At 34.5% G+C, this 27,934-nt stretch overlaps 2 protein-coding genes and 1 long non-coding RNA gene across 4 annotated transcripts in view; 2 read left to right on the top strand and 1 right to left on the bottom strand.

The window, feature by feature from the left end:
* LOC130236273 (uncharacterized) overlaps positions 1-26,473 on the bottom strand; it is a 29,315-nt gene extending 2,842 nt beyond the window's left edge. Inside the window, exons 1-3 of one of the 2 annotated variants that reach the window (XR_008838456.1) lie at positions 26,273-26,473; positions 12,160-12,280; positions 6,705-6,744 (exon numbers count right to left, since the gene is read on the bottom strand). This is a non-coding gene — a long non-coding RNA (uncharacterized LOC130236273). Of the gene's footprint in view, positions 1-6,704; positions 6,745-12,159; positions 12,281-26,272 lie in introns of those variants that run through there. The other variant, XR_008838455.1, reaches the window with a different exon arrangement.
* si:ch73-111e15.1 (hepatic lectin) lies at positions 168-7,522 on the top strand. Its single transcript, XM_056466943.1, has 5 exons — positions 168-343; positions 4,801-5,052; positions 6,669-6,796; positions 6,868-6,974; positions 7,080-7,522. The coding sequence occupies exons 1-5, from the start codon at positions 184-186 to the stop codon at positions 7,246-7,248; spliced, it is 816 nt and encodes a 271-aa protein (XP_056322918.1). The 5' UTR covers positions 168-183; the 3' UTR covers positions 7,249-7,522.
* On the top strand, positions 16,180-24,784 carry LOC130236271 (cornifelin homolog B). The gene is made up of 4 exons (XM_056466942.1): positions 16,180-16,250; positions 19,801-19,894; positions 20,204-20,391; positions 23,829-24,784. The coding sequence occupies exons 2-4, from the start codon at positions 19,822-19,824 to the stop codon at positions 24,042-24,044; spliced, it is 477 nt and encodes a 158-aa protein (XP_056322917.1). The 5' UTR covers positions 16,180-16,250; positions 19,801-19,821; the 3' UTR covers positions 24,045-24,784.
* Positions 26,474-27,934: the final 1,461 nt, after the last annotated feature.

The following is a 27,934-nucleotide window of genomic DNA, read 5'->3' as shown; positions in this document are numbered from 1 at the left end:
TATTTTAATATAAGTTCATGAGTTTATAGATGGTTCTAATCTTACAGGATGTGGTTGATGTCAAATCTGATGTTGTATACTAACCACGGGTTTAACAAACAGTGTTAAGAGTGAAGAGTGCTGACTATAACACATCTAAACAGGAACAACAATCGTAACAGTTTTTTACACTATAGAGCAGACATGGCTGAGGATATTTATGAGAATATGAACGATACGGAGTCTGCGGGAATGAACAGAAAGCGAGTGGTGAAGATGGAGGATTTGTATGTAAATGCAGGTTCTGTGGGAAACCATGACTATAGGACAAGATCAAACACTCAACAACCACTTCAAAATACAGGTAATCACTTTAGTCTTTGTCATATATTTGTATATTGTATATGTGGTGTTCATTAAGTGACAGTGTAAAAATCAGAAATTGGCTACAATGAGTGATTATTATTTTTTGTAATTGTTTGTTTTGTTTTTCATTATATTCTGGAGTTTCCTGTAGTCATTTGATATCTTGAGGAAAACAATCTGAAATGGAAGTTATTCGCTGATTATATTATACTGTGTGCAAAAGTGCTGCAGCTGATTCACTGACTTTTATGAACTGAATCAAAAGATTAAAGTGAAATGAGCTTTGTCAAGTATGGTTTTTACCCATACTCGACATTAGTCCTCTACTTTTAACTCATCCAAGTGCACACACACATTGTGAGTGAGAGCACACACGTATAAACACTGAGCATACTGAGCACCCAGACACACCCAGAGTAGTAGGCAGCTATTAGTAATTAGGTGTCTGCTCAAGAGCACTTTGAGCTACTGTATACACTGTATAAAATGCTGGCTTCCACACAATTCCTTCATGTCATCCCAACTCAAATTGATTAAGTTAACCTCATTTTATTTTCAAATTTTAGTAAATTGAACATATAATTATTAAGTTGTCTCAAAAAAAACTTAAAATTTGTATCGTTTCAACTCATTGTAAATTCATTCATTCATTTTCATCCACTTTTTCTGGGGCCGGGTCACAGGGACAGCAGTTTTAGGAGGGAACCCCAGACTTCCCTTTACTTCCTCCAGCTCCTCTGGGGCGATCCAGAGGCATTTCTAGGCCAGCTGAGAGACATAGTCCCTCCAGCGTGTCCTGGGTCTTCCCTGAGGCCTCCTCCCGGTGGGACATGCCTGGAACACCTCCCTAGGAAGGTGTCCAGGAGGCATCTGAAACAGATGCCCGAGCCACCTCAGGTGACGTCTCTCAATGTGGAGGAGCAGTGGCTCTACTCCGAGCTCCTCCCTGGTGACAGATGTCCTTACCCTATCTATAAGGATGCACCCTGCCACCCTGCGAAGGAAATTAATTTGAACATAGAATGACCAGTAAATCGAGAGCTTTGCCTCTTGGCTCAGCTCCTTCTTTACCACAATGGACCAATACATTGACCCCATTACTGCTGCCGCTGCACCTATCCGCCTATCAGTCTCACGTTCCATCCTTCACTCACTCGTGAACAAAACCCCAAGATACCCGAACCCCTCCACCTGAACTTCCTCCAACCTGGAGATTACAAATAATTAGTTTAAACAAGCAGCAAAAGTATTTTTGGAGTGTACAACATGGAGAGAGTGCAGTTCATTCATTCCCCCACATTCAAGACTGGAAATTAAACCAGCAACCTTGGGCTACCAGTCCAACTCACTAACCATTAGGCCACAACTGTTTCTCCAAAGCTATTTCATATCTATCTTGACAGATGCACTAATTGAAATCAAACAGGTACAAACACAAACACACTATTAGATTTTGATGTATTTTACTCACTATCAATGAGCTGCTTGACAATGTATTAGATTATGCTAATATATAAAATAAGTAAGTAAAATGAGATCTTACGAGGAGGAGACTTTACTGAAGTCCATGTAGCACAGCAAATGTAAGTTGTAACTTAGGTGAAAAAAATCTTTTACAATATTTTACCCACATAGCAAAATTCATGTGGCTCAAATCCGGTCCACATACCGCGTGGAACAAAGGCAATAGGGCGGTCCACTCCTGTTTGCCAGATATGGGCCACAATTAAGCCATAGACATTCCACATGTCAGTCAGAATTCAACCAAATGAACCAGAACTGAGCCTATTCTGGGCCACATTCTGCTTTTATTCTGGCCCAGATCTGGCCTACACCTTACACTTGCTGGGTACAAAAAGTACAAAAAGTACAAAAATCCCAGCATGCATTGCAGTATGAATACATTTTATAGCTTAATGATGCTAATATTTGCTGTTGATTCTGCTGTTTATGTTGACGTTGTTGGTTTCGTCACTTTTAGTCTGCTGTTTGTAAGTTTTGTTCATGTTGTTAATTGTCACTGTTGTTGAGGTTCATACGCTGATTATTAATGTCTCTGTAAGCAGAAGTTGAATCATAGAATTTTTTTAGCTTATAAACCTTCAAAATTCTGTGGCATGTGCAAGCATGTTATCACGTTACTTTTAATAATGGATTAAAACATTGGTTAACATCAGTGAATTATACTATTTTATCACAGATTGTGCCTCACTTAATTTTATTGTTTTTTTTACTTGGCTTGTTTGCTGTAATTAATAAAATTTTCAAGCAAAGTTCTAAAAAATTACAGCAGTCCCCCCCAAAAAAATTATATTAAGAGGTTCAGGGCCCAAATAAAGCAAACACTTTTCTCCATGATTGACTTTAGTCTATGTGGTCCACATATGTTTTAAGATAACTGGGCCACATTTGCCATATCTTCTCTGGGCCACTATAGGCTCAAATCCACATTAGCCAGAGCTTACTGTGCCAAATATTAGCCAAAAGTGGCCCACATATGTTTTAAAATAACTGGGCCACAATTGCCATATCTTCTCTGGGCCACATTAGGCTTTGAACCGCAATAGCCAGAGCTTACTGTGCCAAATATTTGCCAAAAGTGGCCCACATTTGTCTTAAGATAACTGGGCCACATTTGCACTTACACGTGTGAGCCACTTTAGGTTTAGACCCAGATTATCCTTAAATGACTATGGCAAGTTTTTGCCAACTGTGGCTCACATTTGTCCTCAAACATTTGGGCCAAATTTATCATTTGCCACATGGGCCACATTAGGCTCACATTCAGATTACATTTTGCCATAAGTGCCAAATTTTTGCCTTAAATGGCCCATTTATGAATTTGAATCTTTGGCCCCCCTTTGCCATTGCACAGGTGGGCCACTTAAGGCTCACATTCATTTTGTCTGGGCCGAAGGAATACCACCAGAGCCGCATAACTGCCTAAAGTGGCCCATATTCGTATGCTATCTGGGTAACAATCAATCACTTTACAATCTTGAATCTATATGCACTGAGATTTAAAATGCAGGTCTATCTCCAAAACTAAAGTGTTACATTAAATTAAAATAATTATATGAAGCTCAAGCAATGACAATTGTAAAGTTGCTTTTCTGCCATAGTTACCTTTGTGAAAATGTCAAGAGCAAACATGCATAAACAGAGATATGCTGGCAAAATATATATATTTCTTCGTCTCTCTGCTGCAGCCCAGGACACCCGATACATCTGTTATTACTGGTACATTCTGTCCATATTCTTTATTACAAGTGGAAAATTAAAAATTTCTATCATCTTGATAATTTTTTTACCTTTTTGATTGTGTGATTTACTATTACAGCCCTTAACACAACAAGAACATAACACTGTATTTACTCTGCGAAAGACGTTAAAACCATATAACGCTACCATTAACTCAGATGCCCCACAAATGGCGGCAATGTCCCATAATGCAACTCAGCATTTACGAGGGTGACGTCACCTGACAGAGAGCGGTAATCCTAACGGGTTATTACATACGGACGTCATTTATCTCATATGCGCTGTGTCAAGTTAGAATACTATGGTGAGGGAGGCGAACGTGAGTAATTAAAATGCAGAAACTCTGCACAATTCACTGCGTGTGTTTCCTGACACTGAAGTTACAGCAGAAACCCTTTTCACTGCTATGGAGAAATTAAAAGTTAACTCCATTTCACTCTCTCTCTCTCTCTCTCTCTTACTGTGGCCCCTTTGACCAGCTGGCGTGACGTTTCTTTTCATCCCGGCTGTTATGGTGATATTTGTGGATCTAGACACGAGTGCGTCTGCAAAGCGAGTTTTCTCCACCGTGTCTATCATGGATCAGCTGTGATAGCTGCTGTGCTGCCGTTTATCAGTGTCACTCATCGGTAAACAGCGCCAGGGCATTAGAGCCAATCGCAGCCCTTTCTGTTGAGCGCATGACCAATGAAAAAGCATGTGGGGTATTATTTACCTTTAATTTTAGGTGCTGATGTTATTCTCGGCATGTACGTTCATATTTATGACTGCTTTTATTAAAGGACTAGATTTACAAATACATATAAAATGCATTTAAAAATTCTACATTTTAATATAAGAATTCTTGTGCTGTTTTAAAATATACAATTGTGTATGGAAAGCATCATCAATGCACCGTGATGCACCAAGATATTGAATTGAACCGAATCAATGGCATGATAATCGTTACCGAACCAAACCGTGAGACCAAGTTCACACCCTTACCAACTACAAACAAACTATTGTGTGTTTACTTAGCTCAGCAGGATCCTTTTAACAGATGTTTCAGCTGTTTGACTTGGGGCTCATGCACAAGTAATGACATTTGTATGATTGCACCCATAACATATTACATACTAAAATACACAACCTATCAACATTTTCAGTTTTGTCTGATAAAAAACAAACATTTATATTAATGTCTGCCTTCTTCAGGAAGTGATCCAGTGAAGACAAGAAGCTCCAGAGCAGCCTTAGTGTGTTTGCTGTTGCTGTGTTTTCTTCTGCTGACTGCAGTCATAGGGCTGAGTGTGTACATCTATACAAACAAGTCAAACTGCCCTGAAGGGAGACGCCAGCTACTAACTAAAATCGCCAACCTCACAGGAAACAGAGATGAGCTAATGACAAATATTGAAAACCTTCTGAAAGACAGAGACCAACTTATAAAGCAACATCAGATTATTGGTAAATGTCTTTAATATGTGCAGTTACAGCATATTGGAGTTGGTTGTAGACTCATAATGCTTCATTATGGATAGCCAATACTACACATTATGGATCTAAAATTATTGATTTTTATTTTATGCCAAAAATCTTTAGAAATATAAAAAATCTATTTTAAGTTGTGTTATGTGTTTATAAAGAACTTTATTTGAACAAATTTGTTTTGAGCCATTTTAAAAGTAAAATCGAGGCTGCGGTGGGAAGAAACCCAGAAGTATCGCCTGGAGTCACATAGAAACGTTGTATACCTGGCTGTATATCTTATCAGTGAAGAGAAAGTGACACAAATTTATCATTTCACTGTATTCCGAGTGATCCAAAAGTCTGTTCTGAATAGATAATGAAAATAAAAATGGATATCAGACCTCATTTTGAGCTAAGTTAAGGAAAATGGCACTAGTTAGCTAATGTTTTCTTTCCCAAACACACATTTTAGATGCCATTTATCAAACTTTAAGGAATGAACTGATTCTTTCACTATATTAGACATGTCACGATACTGAATTTTGGCACTGAAATAAAAACAAGCGTCAATTTCCCACTAACATTTAAGTGCCGTTGAGCGCATTCTTAAACACCACTGATTTGCCATAGTATTCACAAGTGCTCAAAAGAAATGACTGTGATTAGCCATGAAGGTCATCAGTTCACCAGTCGCAAACACAGACAAGCAATCGACTGATCTTCGCGACTTTAAAATGCTCCAGAGTATTTGTATTTGTGTTTGCACTCAGTTAAGAGCGGTGAACTGAAGACTTTCATGGCCAATCGCAGTCATTTCTGTTGAAATTTTCTCACAGAAATAAAGGTACGTAAGCTGTCACTGGGGTGGTACCTTTTCAAAAGGTACAAATTTGTACCTTAAAGGTCCATATTAATACCTTAAGGGTACATATTAGTACTTCAAAAGTACAAAAGTGATCCTCTTAAAAGTTTAGGTACTAATATATACTTTTGAGGTACCAATATGGACCCTTTAAGTACAAATGTGTACCTTTTGAAAAGGTACCACCCCAGTGACAGCTCATGTACCTTTATTTCTGAGAGTGTAGGGTGAAGCAGGGAAGCATCCCTGCTGTGTTTACCTGATGCCATGAACTGAAGCCTAAAAGGACACTTAAGCGCATTACTCTTAAAGGGATTATGATTTTGTTTGATGCCTGATATGCTTTTAATTGCTTAAATTAAACTGAATGATATTAAATGTTGATGTTTACACCATATCTGCACGGCAACAGCTGGAGGTTTGTATTCCACAGCATGTTGTTGTAATGTTTACAGTGCTGATCCTATTCTTCCCACCGCAGCCTCGCTTCCATCTTTTAAAATGGCGGCTGCATGAAATAAGCGTATAGTTGTATCTAGGCCAAATATCGCCCTATCCTAACAATTAATACACCCATGGAAAGCTTATTTGTTCACCGTTTAGAAAATATATCATTTCCAAAACAATGGACACTTATGACTGATTTAGTTCTCCAGGGTCACATATAAATGCTCATTATCTGCTGTTAGCTTCAGATGTGTGATTGTAAAAGTGACTAATAAACTAACAGCTAAACTTGATCTATTAACAGCTGGGTGGACTTACTTTCAATCCAGTTTTTACTACTTGTCCAATGAGTCGAAGAGCTGGTTTGAAAGCAGAAGAGACTGTAGAGACAGAAAAGCAGATCTGATCACCATAAACAACCAACAGGAACAAGTGAGTGAGAGAGTGTGTAGAAAGTATGAGATGGTCAGATGAATTGTCTGCTGATTATTTAATCTACTCAGGATTTTGTTATGACCCTCACTCGTAATGAGGAATTCTGGATTGGTCTTACTGACAGCGAAAAAGAGGGCAGTTGGAAATGGGTTGATGGCAGTACACTGACCACTTGGTGAGAAATTACTGAATTAAACTGATTATGATCTAATAATTGATACTCGTGGCCAGTTTCATTATCACACAGCAGTACTGAACATCTGATGTTGATCTGTTGCAGGTTCTGGGCTTCCTTTGGATCAATAACTGAGCCCAATGGAGGGACAAGAGAGAACTGTGTTTTGACTCCTTTAAAAAGACACCCTGAGTTAATAGGATGGATTGATCATTCTTGTGATGCTGCTTATCAATGGATCTGTGAGAAGAGTATTTTACCAGTTACTTTTTAAGAAGCAAAAAAGGTTTGTTTTAATGTTAAGTTTAAAATTACAATTAAAAAACTGATAAAGAACTCCTGAAAATGTATCCAAAGTTTAAGTATAAATAGGCAGGGGTTTTTAGTCTTTAGACGACATTGACCCCTAAAAATTAACCCCATCCTAAAAAGTAAACATGTATAGCCTATTTACAGTGCTCAGCATAATTGAGTAAATCCCATTTTGAAAATGGATATTTTAATCCATTTCATAGTGAATATAGGCAATGTATTTTGGTGCATTTAAACAAAACAGATTTATTCAAAAGATACATTTATTAAAATAATATTTTAGTCACCAAACATATTTAGAAATTGAAAGACAATACAATTAAATTCAAGCAAAATATTAAAAAAAAAATACAACCTACAAAATTTCAACTAAATCTTTCCTTTTTTTGCTTCTCTTGATTTTTCCTCTTTTTTTTATTTGTATTTAATATTTCTCTATAACATATAAATTTGGTAAAAATTTGTTAGATTAGCTCCAGATTTGGCTTCAGTACTGACTAATCTAATGTATATTTAGCGATATATTTGTGAGGGGTGTACTTATATACGCTGAGCACAGAAGCACTTTATACATTTCTTTGGTCAGTTATGATTTTTCAAGGTCTGATATTTTCTAATAATGACCACCATTAACAGCAGGTCTGTATAATAGATTGCAAATCTAATTTCACATCTCAAGCAAAACATTGTGCACATGTTCTTCTCAGCTTTTATAAATCAGCTGCTGCAATCTTGTATCTAATGTATTGACTGAACTGAAAATGCTGTCTGTAATGCTTTTGTAGTGCTCAGCTTTTTGGCAGGATTATTGTTTTGTACACTGGAATGGATTACAAAATAAAAATGGTTTAAAGTTCCTGTCAGTAATTATTTATTTGGTGAGAAACCACATTAAAAGGGACTGTAAATTAGCACTTCAGTATGCCTAAATATGTTTAAAGTTGCTTATTGGTAATGGCTCATTAGATTTTATTTTTAATATTTGCAAGAAAATCAAGAGATTTAGATTTAAAAACACAACCTAGCTTAAAAAGAAAACTAGATTAAATGTATTATTTGCTTCTTCTAAAAAATTATTTATCAGAGAATTGTTTAAGAAAGCAGATGTATATAAAGGTTTGAGTTAGTGGAGGGATGTTAAAAGCCTTTTTAAATGATTTTGTGGCTCTTATGGACAGAGTAATTGCAGTGTTTTCAACCTTATGCGCACTTTTTTCTGTTTTATGGTGTTAGATACAGCCACAAGCTTCTGTGGAACACAGATAAAGTTAGTTATAAGATTTCAAAACTTGACAAACAGAGATATCAAGCTCAAAAAAGAAGGCATAAGCATTAAAAGTGTAGTATGCAGGCCTGTAGCCAGCCTGGTGAAAGGGCTGGTTCTTTTTTTTCAAAAATTTGCAGTTATTTGCATTATTTTCTATTTAATTATGAGATTTAAATACTGAGTGTAGAGCTACTGAGTTTACAACTATCCTCAGTCAGAATTTGGCCATTTGAATAATAAAAAATTCAAACATAATAATAATAACAATAATAATAATTTAGAGCATCACAATTTTTCTAGCCTCTCATGTAAAAAAAAAAGTACATTTGAAAATACATGGATACAACAATAGCCAAAATAGTGTTCAATTTGATTTTAATATATGGTCTGCTTTCGGTGCTTCACACTTTTTTATTGGTCATGTTTTCTTTCAAGAATAAAGGTCCAAGATTTAGAATAAAAGTTACTTGTCAAATGTTTTCTCTATTTAAAAACAATACAGTAGCGAAAGATGACTTCATTAATGGCAGATATTTTCTTGCACAGCTGGATGTTGGACTCTAGTCACATCAGGATTTTGTTTGGTCTTAAAGCCTTTTTCAATTGGTTATCTTTACTATTGATGATGGCATAGCAGTCAAAATAGAACAAATGACGTCATGTATGAGTCAATGGGTTTTTTCAATGGGATTTCAGTTAAATTGCTTAAATAAGGTTTGTGGCTAACACAAACTCAACATACTTTCACGTTTTATTCTACAGCATAAAACACATAATTTACATCACACTCTTTATTTTTTAAATTGGTTACGTTGGGACTACATGCATTGTTGGAGACATTATATGTCATTGAGCTGAACTGGTCTGGAATGCAGCTGGCTTGCATTGGGCATTTGGATTTGTATTTTCATAAATATTATTTTATAGTTTGTAGTATTGTTCTAATTGAGAATTCATATTGTGTGTAGATAATGCCTTTAATTATAAAGAGGAGAGGTTTTTCTTCGATGTCAAAAAGCTTAACAATAATTCGATTTATAGAATTCTGTTATCCTCAATGCAATGCGAAAGTTACATTCAGGCGGTGCGCAACAATTTTCATTTCCTGACTTCAACTTATATAGGCAGCTAATATTAACAGGTGGAGTTTAGTAAAACTCGCCACTTGTCAATCATTCTCCAGTGCTCCATTGGCCGCACCCGAGACACAAGTCCTCTTTTTCTACAAATTTTCTGCACAACAATAAAAGCATAGGACTTTTCTCAACTGCATAAGACTTTTCTTTTCTGCTTAGTCCCTTTTATTAATCATGGGTCGCCACAGCGGAATGAACCATCAACTTATCCAGCATATGTTTTACGTAGCGGATGCCCTTCCAGCTACAACCCATCACTGTGAAACACCCATCCATTCTCATTCACACACATACACTATGGACAATTTAACTCACCCAATTTACCTATAGCGCATGTTTTTTGACTGTGGGGGAAAACAGAGCACCCGGAGGAAACCCACGCAGACGCAGGGAGAACATGCAAACTCCACACAGAAATGCCAACTGACCCAGCCGAGGTTCGAACCAGCAATCTTCTTGCTGTGAGGCAAGAGCGCTACCCACTGTGCCACCGATAAAGACCAAAACAAAGACAGACACACCGAACGTACATTTTCATATGAGAATAGTCTATCAGGTAAATTCAAATGTTCAATTTGAAGTGAAGGTCTCTTTTCTATTCCCATGATAGTTGCAAATAATGATATTGACTAATTATCAAAGTTGGCAATGCTTTATCACAGTTAGGACCATTTAAAAAAACATAAATTACACCAAATGAGGAGTTAGTCAGTCAGATCAAACTTAATCAACTGCTGCTTTAATCAGACCATAGAATGAGAAGATTTAAAGGAAAAGACTGAACATTAAATCACTCGCATACTGAAAATGGAACACAACATTTCAGAGTAAGAACAAACAAAGTTGGTCTATTGGTAGGTCTACAGTCAACCGATTGCAGTTTATGGAACAAATGAGTCAACATGCTTAATTTAGCTCTTCTGCTTGGTGATGCTTATGTTACAGAAAATAACACACACTGTAAAAAAAATGTTGGATTCCACACAAATCCTATAAATTTAAGTAGATTGAACATAAAACAACTAAGTTAGTGAATAGTTAAGAATAGTGAATTTCAACTCATTTTTAAAAAGTGGTCTGAACAAGTAGCAAAAGGTTTATTTGAGTACACTTCTTGTATATGAGGGCATCACCCTTTCACACTTTACCCATTAACCTCATGTTAGTTTCACTCTCGATTCTAAATGTGTCTAAAGTTGACACAAGCTACTAATGTAAAACAACAAGACATAAAAAAACAAACCTTAGTACATTAATAAATGCATCTTGAACTATGAAATTTCATTAGCAAATTTCTGAATATTGTAGTTTCAATAGTGTAGACATAAGGAAAGAACAATATATATGTTTTTTGATGTAAAAATTATTTATTATTTATTTCTATGCAAAGATGTTTGCAAATGTTATAATGGAGCAGTTTGCATTGCCAAAACATGATGGTAAGTAAACAGTAATGTACAGCTGTAATTGCAGAATAAACTGGACAGGGTGGTGATCATGTATGTTTATTGAATTGTTAGTGAAGTTTCAGGAGTCTAAAAACTGCAACCAGCTAGTCATCTGGGATTTTTTTTAAGTATTGAGCGCGCCCAATACATTCAGTTTTTGACATTTCTGTCATTTACGATTGTGTAATAGCTGTAGGAACAGAACATTAAAGTGCAAAGCCAAGCAACATCAGACATGTAATCTTTGCTTTGACCCTTATCAGGATTATTATTTTCATGACTTAGCAATGAACTTTAGTTAGCATGAACAGGCAGAATTTCAGAAATGCTCATACACTTGGACATACTATGTTACCATTTAAACTCATCTACTAAAATAAAAGTTTCAGTAAAGCAACAACAGAGGGAAAAACTGACAGCTTCTATCATATACATGAAAAAACAGAAATTTGACCAAAGTCAGGGATGCATTATTAACCAAGAATGACAACCTGACCAAATAAAGAGACCAGATCAATGAAGAGAGAGATAAATTGTCGAAGAACTTCAATAAACCGTTTGACAGCTGAAGCATGTGTATAGTAAAGAGAACAAATCTGCTCATCAAAGACAATAGGGAGGGAAAAATGAGTGGATAAGAGAGTGATTAAGATAATATATACTTTTTGTAAAAAAAAAAAATGTAGAAACTACAGTCAACTAGATTTCACAACCCAGGCTCATTCTGAAAACGTACCTCTATATTCATTTCTGGAAAAAATGAAACCCACCAGAGGCAGCTGTTGACTGACTGTTTGACTGACTGACTGATTGACTGACCCACCCTCCTCTTTCCGTAAACCCAGCCTATTTTATTGATTGACCTGCCCGCCCACTTCCCTAAACCCAAGCAACAATTTTCAAAAGCAATCCAGAAAAAGAAAAGCCCTCGTCTTATTTTACCACGTTTTCAGATTTTACCCCATTCTTGCCCTGTTATTTACTTGTTTATTTTAATTTTTTGGATTCTGTTTATGTTTTACCTGCTTTCTGGAACAGCACTTCACCAGACTTCCTCAATTCCTCTCTGCATCTCAAGTCCACAAGCTAACGAGACAAACTGGTTACAGTGGGAAAGTTGTCCATGTGGAGGTAAGCAGTCACCTGGTAAGTGCAAAAAGGAATGGAGTCATACCGCCTCGTAGCATTTGTTTAAAAAATGTCTCTTAAGCATAACGTGCATTAAACCAATCAGAGTCTCATCTCTCATTCCCCTTAAGAGTCAGTTGCGTCGCACCATGGCGCATTTGCTATTTACATGGTGGACTTTGTATGTGGAAAAACTAAATACTTCACTAGTGAGAAAACAGTTAAATATTAAACAGACCCTCTACAGCACAAGGATAAAGAATGAGCCTCCTCCATTCTGCCCTTTCACTTTTAGTCTTTACTTTACTCCTTTAGATTTGTGGATAAGGTAATGATGTTGTGTGCACTCGACTGAAGACCTCTCTTAGCCTACATATTTAATTTGGTTTGTTAAGTGCAAAATTTCTTTCTAAACTATTTCTAAATTTAGTTCTAATTTCCAGTAAACTAATAAATGAACAATAATAACGAAGTGTGGTCAAACAACTGAGTTATATCCAAATACACATGCTATGCCCCATATGGTCCCAAACCCGACAAATCTAAGCATGTTTTTATTTAAAAATATATATAAATATGCAAATAATAAATAATACTGCTAATAATAATAATACCATTTAGGGATGTCCCGATCCGATATTGATCTGATATCTGAAGTAGGTCCGATATCAGTCCAAAAAAACTATATCGGACTGCGTTAAAAATCTCCGATATAAGCAGTCCGTTGCGCTCTAAACTCCGTTACAGCTATTCTATCCAGCAGCGTCCAGAGCCAGCAAGCAAACCCAATGTGATCACAACAATGCTTGCTAGCAAAGTCCCTTTAAGATTTAACATGCTCTTCACACTAAGTTATGGTATATTACGATAGAAATCTATTGTGACGGTAGCACACTCTGGCAACAATATATCTCTACTGGTTTATTTACTTCAGGACAAGCGATCGTTACATTGTTTTGTATACGCTGCTAAGCAACGCAAGACAACGAATGGCGACGTAGCGCACATCAGGCGAGCCTCATTTAAACCGTTTACAATTCGGTCATGGAATATCGTGGTGCATTCAGTGTGATACCCAATTCAACACCAGCGTTTCCCACACATAAGACTTACATCAGCGGCCCGGTTCTGTGTGCGTGAGAGACTGAGAATACTCCACCATGCACAGACTCGCATGCTCTGCTGCTGCAGACCCATAGATACTGGATATCTGTTCTGACTTTGGTAGTAGCTTTGAGAAGAGCGCGAGGGCATGAAGAAAAGAAAAGCCTTTTACTAAATAGACTGATCCACCTCATTATTTAGGGTGACAATACATCCTCTTTTTCCAGGACATGTCCTCTATTTGGGACTTAAAAATGCATTCAGCCAGGATTTCTAAATCACCCAACATGTCACAATCACCCGGATTCTGCTTTCCTTTTCTATAGCTGCGTTTTTGCATAACTTTATACGCAAACTTTGGCCGATGCATCTCAATCTCTCAGCAGCAGTCTTCTCTCAGAAGACTAGAGAGAGAGAGAGAGGGAGCAGATTTGACCTGTCAGTGGTGTACATGGATAGTAGAAGTAAAATAATGGATTTCTTTTTTTTTCTACTTGAACACACTAAAAATAAACAGTGTCAAGTAAAATGAATAATGTTTTGTTTGGGAACATTGATACCGCCATAATCTTCTTATGATACAAATACAGATTAAACTGCTCTGGTCATGTGAATATTTGCACTAACCATACTGCACATTTTTATTCATTTAACAATAACTTATAACAATATCTCCCTATTTCTGCTGCCCAGTGTGACGGATTTTTTCAGCTCAAAACTGGATCAAAAATTCATCAAAAAGCTGTGTGTGATATTGAAACTTTCGACACTCAACCTTTCACAGTTGGTCAGTTAACAATATATATTTTTTATGTTCCTGCTCTCAGCTGTTTCTACCATTTGCTGATGGTAAAAAATAAATAACTGAAGAGACCTTTAATTAGTATTTTGCATTTAAATATATATATATATATATATATATATATATATATATATATATATATATATATATATATATATATATATATATGTGTATATATATATATATATATATATATATATATATATATATATATATATATATATATATATATATATATATATATATATATATATATATATATATATATATATTTGTTTATTTAATTAAGATAATTTTCAGGGTCTTAATATTTATTCTTTAATTCTTTTTATATATTCTTATGTAAAAGGTTCACATTTATGCAACCAATAGTTAATAAATTGGTCGTTTATTCCATACTTACTGTTGTTGACTTTTGTTCTCAGTTTGATCTAGCCTTTCATACATTCCACTCAACGAAATAGGTAAAAGTAAAGTATTCATAATTTGTGCTGATTATTGTATCTGATTTGTATCGATATCAGTTAGTACTGAAGGCTGCAATATCAGTATCGTATCAGAAGTTAAAACGTTGTATCGGGACATCACTAATAACATTATACAAAAGCAAATTGTCATGAATGAACTGAAAAAAAGTTTCCCAAGATGAAGAAGGCATGGAGGTAGTGGTTTTATATTTATGTAGAAAATAAATATTTTTATAATATTTTAATCCTTTATTTTTTTTTCATTTGTAAAGATATTTGTGTATTGCTGTACATTCTGTGTGTATTAAGCAAAGTGTAAGCGTTTGGACTCGCATAACTAACGCGTTCTGCACTGGACTTTAGACCTGCTTTTAGTTGGTCAATGGCGTGGTCTATTTCAGTTGCCCAAAATAGCAACGAGCCAACAATGCATCTTAACACACCTTCTTTCAAGACCAGAACACCCATGAGTCCTTAAAGTGGCGCAAATGGACTGAACAAGGTGGGGCAAAATGTGAAAATTAGGGTTGCACTGGTCTGACAATAATAATCCAGGCAAACACATCTAACACCTTATTGAACAGGGTGTATATGATAGGGTCCCTAGGTGAAAAATCACAGAATTGAACTGATTATGATCTAATAAATGACTTTTACACAGTTTTGAATCAAACAGAAAACAGTACTGAACATCTAAAAGCCCTTTCACACTAAGAGGGATGCAATAAAGTGAGAAGCCGGTACTACACCAGAAACACAATCAGTGGTTAATCAGTGCTTTTGAAAACACTATTGGTTGGGTTTAGGGAAGGGGGAGGGTGGGGGTGGGATTGGTCGGTTGGTCAGTCAGTCAAACAGTAAGTCGACAGCGGCCTCTGGTGGATTTACGTGTGAACAGCAGGTGCGAATGGCACTCGCGAGAGAAATTTGAGATCTGAAAAAGCGTACACAGCGGCCTCTGGTGGATTTGCGAAAACAAAAACTGCAAAAAACGTAGCTCCTAGGACGTATTTTGCTTTCTCCAAAAATGCATATAAGGGTTTGTTTTCAGAATGAGCCTGCGGTGAATTTATTTCGCTTGTTCATTCATTCATTCATTTTCTATTTCGCTAGTTCTCATAACTTAATTTTTTTAGTTTCTCTAAACAAGTGTGTAGTTTTAAACCTGAGTCATTGTTCATTATTTGTTTATAGTAACTAATTCAGTGACTAAAAACACGTTAATATATATTTAGTTAACATTAACAAAGATTAAGTGATGCTTAACATGTATTGTTCTTCATTTATTCATGTTAATTTAATAATGTTAATGAATACAACTTTAATGTCAAATTTACACATGAGGGTGAATCTGCGATGAACTTGATTTTCTGCCTCTCTTTTTAGGAATTTCAAGAGCGAGATGAGGAAAGAATCAAACAGCTCTTTATCCTTCCTCCACGTGGATCTGCTCACTTCATTGGATGCTTTCAAGTTCATCTGCATTTTTTGTGGTCCAGCAAACATATAAAGTTTGCTGTTTTCTTCTTTTGTAGTGAAACCTTGAACTTGTAAATTTGCCCATTTTTAATTTCTTTTGACAGAAAAAGGAGCGTTGAACTAGAAACAGCAGGTAAGTCACGTCTTTTCACTTTTTAGCAGTAAACTACATTTACAATTGCAATCTGTGTCTATTTTTCATTATTAAAACAAACTATATATTTTAAAAAGATTTCGTTTTTAGAATATACAAATTAAACATTTATTTTAGATGTTTTCTTTTTAAATGTCTGCTATTCTTGTACACTAAATGCTCTAATTATTCCATTTGTGCACACTACACATTATATTTTTGATGAAATGTACAGATAAAGGTGAATTAAAATTTTATTTTAATTTAAATTAATTTTAATCTAAAATATTAAATGTAAACTATCTGTTAATATAATGAATATGACTTTTTTCTTCACAATATAGAACAAGTTGCAGAAAATAGATGTTTGTTTGTTTGCTGTTGCTTGTGTATAAGATTAAAAATGCTAAGTTTAAATTGAAAATACTAAGTGACCTATTCCCAGAACACCTGAGAGCAAGTTATCAATAAAGTCAGACAATAAATAAACATCTTGCTACATAGCAAGTTATGCACTTTGTATCACATTCACAAAACAAATGTATCATAAATCTTTGAAGAAAACAACAACCTAGAGGAACCAGTTCATTAGCATCATAAGCAGGTAATTATCATTTATTAAAGGTAATTATCATTTTTTTAACCACAAAATGAAACTATGCATAACTAATTTGCTCCGCTAATGAAAACATTTTGTTAAAGAGAGGTTTGGAGTCAAAGTTTTGACATCAGATTAATCAGTTCTGGAGTAAAAATTAGAATTATTGTATCAAAATATAAGACCATAAAACAAAAATGTGGAAGTCCCAACAAATATTTTAAAAGATAATAATAAATTAAATTGTAATTTACAGGAAATCAATTTAAGACCTACAAAATATTACATTTTTGTAAGTTTTAATTGTTTTGCTGTTATCCTAAAGCTGTTACGAATTTAACCTTACCTACAGTTGAAGTCAGAATTATTAGCTCCCTGAATTATCTTCAATTTCTGTTTAACAGGGAGATTTTTTTCAACACATTTCTAAACAGAATAGTTTTAATAACTCATTTCTAATAACTGATTTATTTTATCATTGCCATGATGACAATAAATAATATTTGACTAGATATTTTTCAAGACACTTCTATACAGTTTAAAGCGACATTTAAAGGCTTAACTAGGTTAATAAGGTTAACTAGGCAGGTTAGAGTTATTAGGCAAGTTATTGTATAACGATGGTTTGTTCTGTAGACTATCAAATAATATAGCTTAAAGGGGCTAATAATTTTGTCCTTAAAATGGTGTTTAAAAAAAATTAAAAACTGCTTTTATTCTAGCCGAAATAAAACAAATAAGACTTTCTTCAGAAGAAAAAATATTATCAGACATACTGTGAAAATTTCCTTGCTCTGTTAAACATCATTTGGTAAATATTTAAAAAAGAAAAAATAATTCTGACTTCAACTGTATATTGTACAAATGCAGCAAAAAATATTGTCCATGTTTATATAAATCCTTTATAGAAGAGGATGTACTCATTTATGCTGGGCATAGGTGAAATTTAAAACATAAATTTGAGGCACATCATAATATAATCATTTGCAGCTTAAATTAAATGACAGAGTTGACAGAAATACTAATATTTTGTTAAAATAGTGATAGCTAAAAAATGTACAAAATGTGTATTAATGCTTTTTTGGCAGGATTAAAATACAAAGGCTTTTTATATTATCTTATTATTATTTATAATCCTTATAAATGAAACAAAATTTAATTATCTTTAAAGGTGCTGTATGTTAGTTTTTGACTGTTTAAAGCATAAAAATACCATAATGTGTTTGCAGATATCTAAGAAAGATACCAAGTGAACATTCTTGTTTATCTGAAAAGCAATGCTGAAGTGAGATATCTGCTTTGAAAATTAGTTTTTCATGTCGGAACCCTGTTTTTGTTTGTTCTTTTAACCTGTCTAATGCCAGTTTAGCCAATTATATTTCAGCACTCTGGGATGCCGTATTTCATTCATTCATTCATTCAGAAAGGCTCTGAAAACATGCGCCCGTGACCGAAATGCGACCTCCGGTGGACAGTATCATATGAACTCCGTAATGAGACATATTCAGTTCCACATGATGTTATTAATTAGCAAATAGTAGTACGAACGTAAACATTGTGAGCAGGTTACACTGTAACCGCGTATCCTAACAACACGCTTCATGACGAGATACCCAGTGATAAGCAATTTGGCTGTTTGCACCAGAGGACACACAACAGAAATCTATATACAGCCATTTAGAAGCACAGAATATGCACTCACTGACGAAATGGTAAGGTTTATAATCTATTTAATACATATTAACCCTTTTAACATTATTAAATGTAGATGCTGAATCACGTGTTTAGTTCTAAAGTTCAATTTCAAGATCTGAGGTGAACTATCTGCAGCTACTTTCGGTATATGGCAATAAATGTTATTGAAATTTAAATGTCAAGGTTTTGACACATGACATGAAAGTATGCATAAATAATTTTTCTAGCCACTGGCAAACTTTTTAAAACATGTTGATAATAACAAGTTTATGATCATATTTTTTCCCTAAATAATAAGTTATAAGTGTGGTGATGTGTGTGTAAGTGTTTTGCTTTTTTCTATCAGAGATCAAATGTACTGCATAGCTGCTGAGGCACTGTTTTCGTTAACGTTCCTATTATTGTTCTTCTTCTTCCGTTTCTTCTGCCAGATTTAAATAGCAGCCCATATAACCATATATGTGTGAATGGTGTAGCCTATAATTTGGCACAATGATAGAGGGCAGTCTCAGCATTAACCAGAGCAAACATAAAGTTTCTAACTCAAACTCTCTAGCGCTTGTACAAAGTTTCACTTATGTTTATCTTTATATCTTTTGAACCGAATGGGCTACAATCAAGACTCTTTTTCCTCTGATTCCTTGGGTCAAGCCACTTTAAACGCACCCTATGACGTCGTTTTCCATCATGAATTTTAGCTATTTTGAATTCTTCTCATAAAACTGGTCTCTTTACCACCGGCAGAGCATGTTTAGTCAAATGATGTCTGATTTTCCCAGGTCAGCCATTTTGTGCGTAAGCCATGTAAATTTTTTGTCAAAATTGCTATATTTTGCAAATATATTCACAGATCATTACAAACATGGTATGCATCTTCGACACCATGAAAGTACTCAAAAACTTCTGGATTTTTAAAAAATTGCTAACAATTTTTGCTAAACTTTCCTTATTGACATGACACTTGTCTTGTTATATTCACTGGATCATGCTTAGACCATTGATACCAAATATGCCAAAATCAAATAAACTTCCATTTTGTTTTTGATTGAAAACCTATTTTTTCTAACTAATCTTTTCCGTGATGAGAAAGAAAATATTTCAGTAATATATATATATATATATATATATATATATATATATATATATATATATATATATATATATATATATATATATATATATATATATGTATATATATATATATATATATATATATGTAACTGAAATATTTTCTTTTACTTCTCTGCTTCTCTTCAGAATCAGTGCAGTCACATCGATATGGCAGCAGTGGTTGCTAAGGAAACTAATTGGAGTTCAAATATAGGTTCCTGTTGCCAGGACTTAAACTCTTGTAAGTATAGAGGAGTAGTTCACTTCCAGAGTGAAAATTCGGTCATCATTTAGGCCTATTTACTTCACTGTGTTCTTCTGTTCAACACTGAAAAATGCTGTCAAAACTCACCATTGACTTTCAGAATGAGAATGGGGATACTATAGAAGTCAGCAGTGACCATTAACTGAAAGTGGAAGTCAGTGGTGGCCGGTCATTCTAGTGAACTACTCCTTTTAAAGGCCTTCTAATAAATATTTCTGCCATTATCACTGTTTGTTAAAAATGAACTCAATAATGTTTGTTATGTGCATTTGTTGTGGTCGTCAGGCTGCTATGCGTACTGGTGCTGTCCGTGTTTTGCCTGCACCACTACTAAAATGTTTGGGGAGAGTAGATGTCTGCCTCTGGTGGATATACTGGGACCTGCTTTCATGGGTAGTTTCGGAATTGCACTTTGCGTGCCACCTGTGACTTTGTCATTGAGAGTGGCGATGCGACACAAATATAACATCAAGGTAAGTTTATTGTGATACTATAGAAGCTTGTTTCTGCCATGCAATACCGTTTTTGTTGTACGGAATTGTGAATTGTTACTACTACTTGTAACAACTGAGTGAGTTGCATTTCAAACTTTTATATTATTAGAAGAACTGAGGCTTTACTTTGCAAGTTTTTTTACGGATCTCACAATTCCAAGTTTAAAATTAATATAAAAACTCTTATTAACACTGTTTTCATTACAAATTTTAATTCTTGTCTCGTAATTATGGATTTTATATATTTTTAATCAGAATTTCTTGCAATTGTAGCTTTTTCTTTCGATTCTATTTATAAGAAACTCTGAACTGCAAAACGTTAACACACCGTTGTGAAAAATGTTAAATTTGAAAATAAAAGTACAAATTGTGAGATAAAATGTATTTGCTAAATGCACTTTTTGCAGTTTCTCATTTAGAATTGTTCTTTATATCTGGCAATTTTGAATGTTTAACCACAACTTTTGACTATTTCTTGCAATTGTTGATCGCTCAATACTGTAAATAAACCAAGATTTCAAAAAACAAACGGTTATTTTCAGAAAAGAATTAGCTATTTTAATATTTTGTTTGCGGGGGATGCGGTGGCGCAGTAGGTAGTGCTATCGTCTCACAGCAAGAAGGTCACTGGTTCGAGTTGGCATTTCTGTGTGGAGTTTGCATGTTCTCCCCACTTTCGTATGGGATTCCTCCGGGTGCTCCTGTTTCCCCCACAAGTCCAAAGACATGCGGTACAGGTGAATTGGGTAAGCTAAAATTTTAGTGTATGAGTGTGAATGAGTGTTTCCTAGTGATGGGTTGCAGCTGGAAGGGCATCCGCTGCGTAAAACATTTGCTGAATAAGTTGGCGGTTCATTCCCCTGTGGCAACCCCAGATTAATAAAGGGACTAAGCTGAAAAGTCATACTCATTACAGTACTTGCCCAAAAATGTAGTGCATGTATAGTAAAAGTATCTGTTGTAACTATTACTCAAAGAATGAGTAAAAAGTAGCCCTTCTAAAACTACTCAAGAGTAGTGAGTATTGAGTATTACGCTTTAAAAGGCTGATGCATTTTTGTGCACTTTGGTACGTTTTTGTGCAATTTGTGCATGTGTGTGAAAACGTAATGATCTGTAGTGTATTTAGTTATTGTTTAGGGCTATTTGGTGATTTCACACATCATACAGTAAACATCCCTCATCTTGTTATCAATCTCTAAACCTGAGATGCCCAAACTAGGGCCTGCTGGCCAAAGTTGGCCCATGGTAACCTTTGATTTGGCCCACCAAACAATCAGAGAAGAGATCAGAGAATCCCTAAAACAAAGATTATCATGTCTAATTTAACATAACTTTTTGTTTGTTTAAATATTCAGCTACAAAAAAACAAAACTGAAATTACATGTTTCGATTAAATGTTTTTTTTTTAAGTGTTATGAAACCCGAAAACATTTTTTTTAGATGTTGACAGATATATATTTATGTGTGACATATTGCTAAAAAACACTATTAGGTCACATATATTTCACCAGTAAAAATGTAGTCTTATTGTAAATAAAAAAAAATTGAACTCCATTTTGAGATTGTTTATGGTTTTTTTATGAAAAAAATAAAATTATATATATATATATATATATATATATATATATATATATATATATATATATATATATATATATATATATATATATATATATATGATTAAAGTATTTTTTATATACAGTTGAAGTCAGAATTATTAGCCCGCCTATGAAATTTTTCCTAAATGATGTTTAACAGAGCAAGGAAATTTTCACAGTATGTCTGATAATATTTTTTCTTCTGCAGAAAGTCTTATTTGTTTTATTTCAGCTAGAATAAAATCAGTTATTAATTTTTTTAAACACCATTTAAAGGTCAAAATTATTAGCCCCTATAAGGTATATATATTTTCGACAGTCTGTACAGAACAAACTATCGTTATATAATAACTTGCCCAATTACCATAACCTGCCTAGTTAACCTAATTAACTCAATTAAGCTTTTAAATGTCACTTTAAGCTGTATAGAAGTGTCTTGAAAAATATCTATTAAAATATTATTTATTGTCATCAGGGTAAAGATAAAATAAATCAGTTATTAGAAATGAGTTATTAAAACTATTCCTCTCTTGGGTTAAAAAATCTGCTCTCCGTTAAGCAGAAACTGGGGAAAAAATAAACAGGGGGGCTAATAATTCAGGGGGGCTAATAATTCTGACTTCAGCTGTATATATTTAAATATTATTAAATTAGGAAGTTATTATGGCAACTTTAATGTAATACAGTTTGGTATAATTTACCTTTTGCCCATCACCCTCAATCAAGGTTTTTGGTCCTTCATAGGAAAAAGTTTGGGCACCCCTGGTCTAAACAGTCTCAGGGTCATTGCGTTTAAAGATTTTAGATTTTCTTCTTGGACACTGTTAAAGCTTTTAAATGATTTGCTGAATTCATAAAGCGCCCATGTCTTGAGGTTGTTCAGTGTGATACGATTTACTTTCTATGTGCGATTTGATTGAATAGGAATCGCAGAACTGATTTTTTTCTACCCAGCCAATCCCTATAAACAAGAAAAAAATTAAGTAGTGACCGCAGGAAGAAGTAAAATAGTGGAGTAAAAGTATTGATACAGCACTAAAAATAGACTCAAGGGAAAGTTAAAGTACACATTTTTAAAACTACTCAGTAAAGTACAATTTTAGAGAAAAACTTCTCAATTACAGTAATTTGAGCATTTGTAATTCATTACTTTGCAACACTGATATCTTGTAAACCAGAATTGTGACCTTAGTGATGTTTTATAAACAAATTTCAGGAGAAGCACGATCAGTTTTGATGAGGCTAATTCATTATTGACAATAATTCTATTATCCAATTAGCATAACCTTCCTGGAGGCGTTCTAGAGTCAGCCTAGACACTGTGCTCTATCCCGATAAGCGGAATAACATGAGTTAGGCTGTCTTACTGTGCTCAGAGCCGTCTCCCCGAACAGCTTCTATTCAGTCAGATATCTGTGAGTGACCTCGTCAAACTTAATTTTTGCAAGTTGTGAGTTTATTGGCCATCTCACTATTCCGAGTTTATACCTCACAATTCTGTTTATATCATTCAGTCTTCACAATTCCAAGAAAAAAAAAACATCTGAACGCAGAGATGTTAAGTGACAATTGTAGAATATAAACTCAATTTTAAGAATTGTAGGATGCAAATGTGCAGTTCTGGATGAAACATCCATCCGTTAGCAAGTTGTTAACTCACAATCTTAGTTTCTCACTCCAGATTGTTAATTTATATCTTGAAATTCTGACAAAATTGTGACTTTATTTGTCATCACTGATGGGAACAAGCTTCCATATATTCCTTTCCATCTGCAATAAAAGCTACAAAACAATCATTTGCTTTTGTATTAACAGGGCAGTATCTGCAACGATATCGTCGTGTCTTGCTGCTGTGTTATGTGCTCATGGTGTCAGATGCACAGAGAAATCAAAGCACGCAATAAAAAGCCAGCAAACATGGTATTGATCACACAACCACAGGTTCAACAAACAACCACCACAACACAAGTGATCACTTCACAGCAGACGATTGGAATGGCGGCTCCAGTTATCACCACAGTTGTAAAATAGAAAGTCATTCTCAGATGTGCATTACACCTAAATGATGATGATACGTAATGATGCTTTTAGATCAATTTTATAATATCTAATCTGCTTAATCAGAAAAAGACATATAAATTGCTTGGGTGAATCTGAATAGGAAATGTCTTGGTATTGTTTAATCTTTGTGATTTTTCTATGATTAAGAAGGTAATCAGAAATATTCTAATGATTTAATATTCAAATCTGAGTAAATATTATAATAGAAATAACCTTTTTTTCTTAAAATGTTCTTGAGGTTATGTTTACATAAAGAATATGTCTCAAACTGACCTTTCTTTTACATTTTAACAGATGTCAGTATCTAAGTAATAGTAAAGTAAATTCATGTTAAGAGTTTTGAAGTTTTATTTTTTAGACTTGCAGTTATTTCTTGCAAATGCAAATTCTTGCAAAGTTCATAGGCAATCTTGCCAATTTTAATAACTCAAAAGAGTGCAATATGAACTTTTAGACCTGACAATCTGAACAAAACAGTCCATGCCTCTGTCAGTTTATGTCACAGTTTAAAAAAGTTCAAAAGGAGAAATTGGGAGAGATATACTTTCAGAGTTTTAGGCCGTTTAATTAACTGAAGTTAAGATAGGAACTCTACTTTACAGATTTGAATCATAAACTTAGAAAGATCAGTTGTTAAAATTTAATTGGAGTCTTGTTTCTTAACAATCTGTTTCTTTAACTGATTGTTAAATGCTGTGTTTACGTTTACTCTTTGCAAAAAATGTATAAATAGAAAGTTTTTGTTCTATTTTATGTTTTCAGTTTTACTCAATTCAACAATAAAAATGATTCCACAAAAAAGTCATGACAACACGATTTTATCACGTTTTTGACAATGAGGTTTTAGCTAAACAAGATTAGTTAAAAGTTTAAACTGTATAAAGTTATTAAGTTTAAATTTATATTTTTATCTAAACGTTGAATTTTGTTTGGAAATGAAAAACGAGTTGACGTCAGAACTCAACAACAGGCCAACGTCAATGTCCAACCTCCAACCTAAAACCAACCAAATATCAACATCTAATGATGTTACAGCTTGACGTTGTGTGGACGTTACCGCTATTGACCATTATCAGATGTTGGATTTTGGTTGCCAAAATTGATGAATAAATGTCAGTATTTGACATCAATATAATGTTGATTTTAGATGTTGGCTCGACGTTGGATTTTGGTAACTTTCTAACAACCTAGAATCAACCAAATATCAACGTCATTTGATGTCATAATTGGACATTAAAATAATGTTGTCCTTAGACGCTGGCTAGACGTTGAATTTTGGTCACCTGACATCACAACCTAAATCTAACCTAATATTAACATCTTATGATGTTGTGTGCCTGCTGGGCAATAGCTAGATGCACTACAGGATGTTACGTTTACACACATGCACAAATTACATGTAAATGCATCAGTTTTTAACAGATACAGATACTTTTACTCTACTTGCACTACATTTTCAGGCAAGTAATGGTACTTTTACTAGAGTATGATTTTTTCAGTACCCTTTCCACCACTGTCTGTTACGAGCCGGAACACTGTCTTTTTTTTATTTTTTTTTTTTATTCTGCTCACTGCCACTTTAGCCAATTATATTTCAGTACCCTGGGTTGCCTTGATGAAAAACCCCATATTTCATTCATTCATTCATTCAGAAAGGCTCTCAAAGCATGCGTCCGTGACCAAAATGCGACCTCCAGTGGACAGTAGAAGACTCCGAAATTAGACGTAGATTCAGAGTTCTACATGAGGATATTAATTAGCAAATAATATAAATATTGCGAACATAAACAATAGGTGAGCAGCTACATTGCAACCCCATGTCCTAACAACATGCTACATGATGAGATTTGCAGTGATAAGCAATTTAGTTGTTTGCACCAGAGGAAACACAACAGAAATTTAAATACAGCCAATCAGAAGCACAGATTATGCACTCGCTCATAAAAATGTAAGGTTTATAATCTAATTATTACATATTAAACTTCTTAAACATTATTAAATGTACATGCTGAATCACTGATATGTGTTTTATTTTGAGTCACAGTTCTAAAGTTCAATTTCAAACAGTTTATTTTGTTTTCAAGATCTGAGGTGATCTGTGCTTCTGCTTTCAGTAGTATGGGAATAAATGTCATGTAAAATGGCATTCAAACTCACATTGTTAGCATTTAACACTGAATAAAGCACATGAGGTTTACCTGAGGTGATCATTGTCATAGTTTTCTGTTGTTCAGCTGTGAAAAAATAGAAGCCATATATATCAACTTGAGGTGTTGGTTAGGACAAAATCTCCTTTTAATGTGGAAAATACTCCTTCTATCACGTACTGTTACTTTTATATGGAACGCGATTTAAATCAGCCTTTAAGCTCGATCGTCAGACTCGCTCCCCAGACTCGCTTTACTGTGTTGGTTTGTTTTGATCCAAGAATGCAATACCTAGTTCAACCACTGGGTGTCAAATTTATACACTGCACCTTTAACATTTATTCTCAATAAGGAAGCTAATCTTTCTTTCTTCAGAACCTGTATGAAGGCTTTTTCTTTTAGGTGCCAACATTTTTCTGAGGCAGAAACCATGTAAGACTTGTTTGAGGTATGTAACCAACTAAGAAATAAAAATTGCATGTTTATTTATAATGAGTTAGCTTGCATAACATATAGTAACATTTGTAAGAGAACTTGACAGTAAATAAGCCATCTAAAAGTTGCTTGTATTAGAAAGTTTTATACTGATTGTTTGTGTTATTTTGAGAGAAAAAGAGTCTTATATAAGATATAATGTCAAATTTACCATATATAAAGTTGCAATTATGAAAAAGACATTATTAACCACACAATCAGAAGTTCAAAAATCATGCTTTCATCTTTGCTAAAATAGACTAAAATCTTCTATCAGTCTTAAATAGTGTAATCTGTGGTAGCCGATTATGTAGTATATTCTGAATGACAAACTTACCATTCAATTACATTTTCATTTCAATGAACCCTTTTTACAAGACCGTTATGATGTGATTAATGGTCATCATCATCTTAAAGAGCCCATATTATGGGTTTTTGAAAATGCCCTTCCATGTAGTGTGTCACACAGCTCTAAGTGAAGTGAAATATCCAGCTAAGGCTTAAATCTGTAAGTGTACAGTGTTTAAAACTATTGATTCATCTATAAAAGAGTCGACTCATAGTGCTTCAAACGAGTCGTCTTGATAACGAGTTATTAGGTGTTTCGCGATGACGCAGCTACGAAACACAAGTAGTTGGGCTCGCAAACCCGGGAGATTTGAAACCTGCGGCCCCGCCCACTAACAGAAAAAAAGTCTCACACACACACAGAGACACACACAGACACCGGTCGAATGAAGTCACGCTGTGCAGATGGATATTATGGACCGTCTAATCAAAGATGAAACATCAGCAATACAGCCCAGCCTTGAGCAGTTCTGAGTGCTTCTGGAAACTATGCTTTCAAAGAAGACTTCATCAGTTTGTTAAAGGAAGGATCAGTATAGACTGTCAGAACATGGATCAGTGGATCATGGATCATTTTCTACCCCCATTTCACAAGTGTAAGTAAGTGCGATTAAAATTATTGCCTCGTTTACTCTATCTTGCAAATTATATATTCAGTTGTGTTTTGTTACTTGTAACTGCGTGTACTGTATCAGGTTAACTCTTTATATTCCCATATCGCGTGTAAAGCCACGTTGAAAACGCGACGCGTGCCGCTTTGATTACGGATCGTCAGCTGTTTACACACATGCAACGGACAAGTTTCAAAATATTTCAGCTCAATATTATTGTCTCCTCGTGTGTTTAACGCACGGGTATTCGCGGATATAACTGAGCGCCGCTCCTCTATGG

Source organism: Danio aesculapii, chromosome 10, assembly GCF_903798145.1.
Source record: "Danio aesculapii chromosome 10, fDanAes4.1, whole genome shotgun sequence".
Classification (NCBI taxonomy): Eukaryota; Metazoa; Chordata; class Actinopteri; order Cypriniformes; family Danionidae; genus Danio; species Danio aesculapii.
Note: the sequence above shows the minus strand (reverse complement) of the source record. Positions and strands in the feature narration are given on the sequence as shown.

What these genes read in the sequence shown, in the direction of transcription:
- si:ch73-111e15.1 (XM_056466943.1), top strand. Translation starts at nt 184, where the DNA reads ATGGCTGAGGATATTTATGAGAATATGAACGATACGGAGTCTGCGGGA. An exon ending in AAAGCAACATCAGATTATTG is followed by an intron (nt 5,053 to 6,668) that starts GTAAATGTCTTT and finishes ATCTATTAACAG; the next exon opens with CTGGGTGGACTTACTTTCAA. An exon ending in TAAACAACCAACAGGAACAA is followed by an intron (nt 6,797 to 6,867) that starts GTGAGTGAGAGA and finishes TAATCTACTCAG; the next exon opens with GATTTTGTTATGACCCTCAC.
- LOC130236271 (XM_056466942.1), top strand. Translation starts at nt 19,822, where the DNA reads ATGGCAGCAGTGGTTGCTAAGGAAACTAATTGGAGTTCAAATATAGGT. An exon ending in TTGCCAGGACTTAAACTCTT is followed by an intron (nt 19,895 to 20,203) that starts GTAAGTATAGAG and finishes TGTGGTCGTCAG; the next exon opens with GCTGCTATGCGTACTGGTGC. An exon ending in GACACAAATATAACATCAAG is followed by an intron (nt 20,392 to 23,828) that starts GTAAGTTTATTG and finishes TTGTATTAACAG; the next exon opens with GGCAGTATCTGCAACGATAT.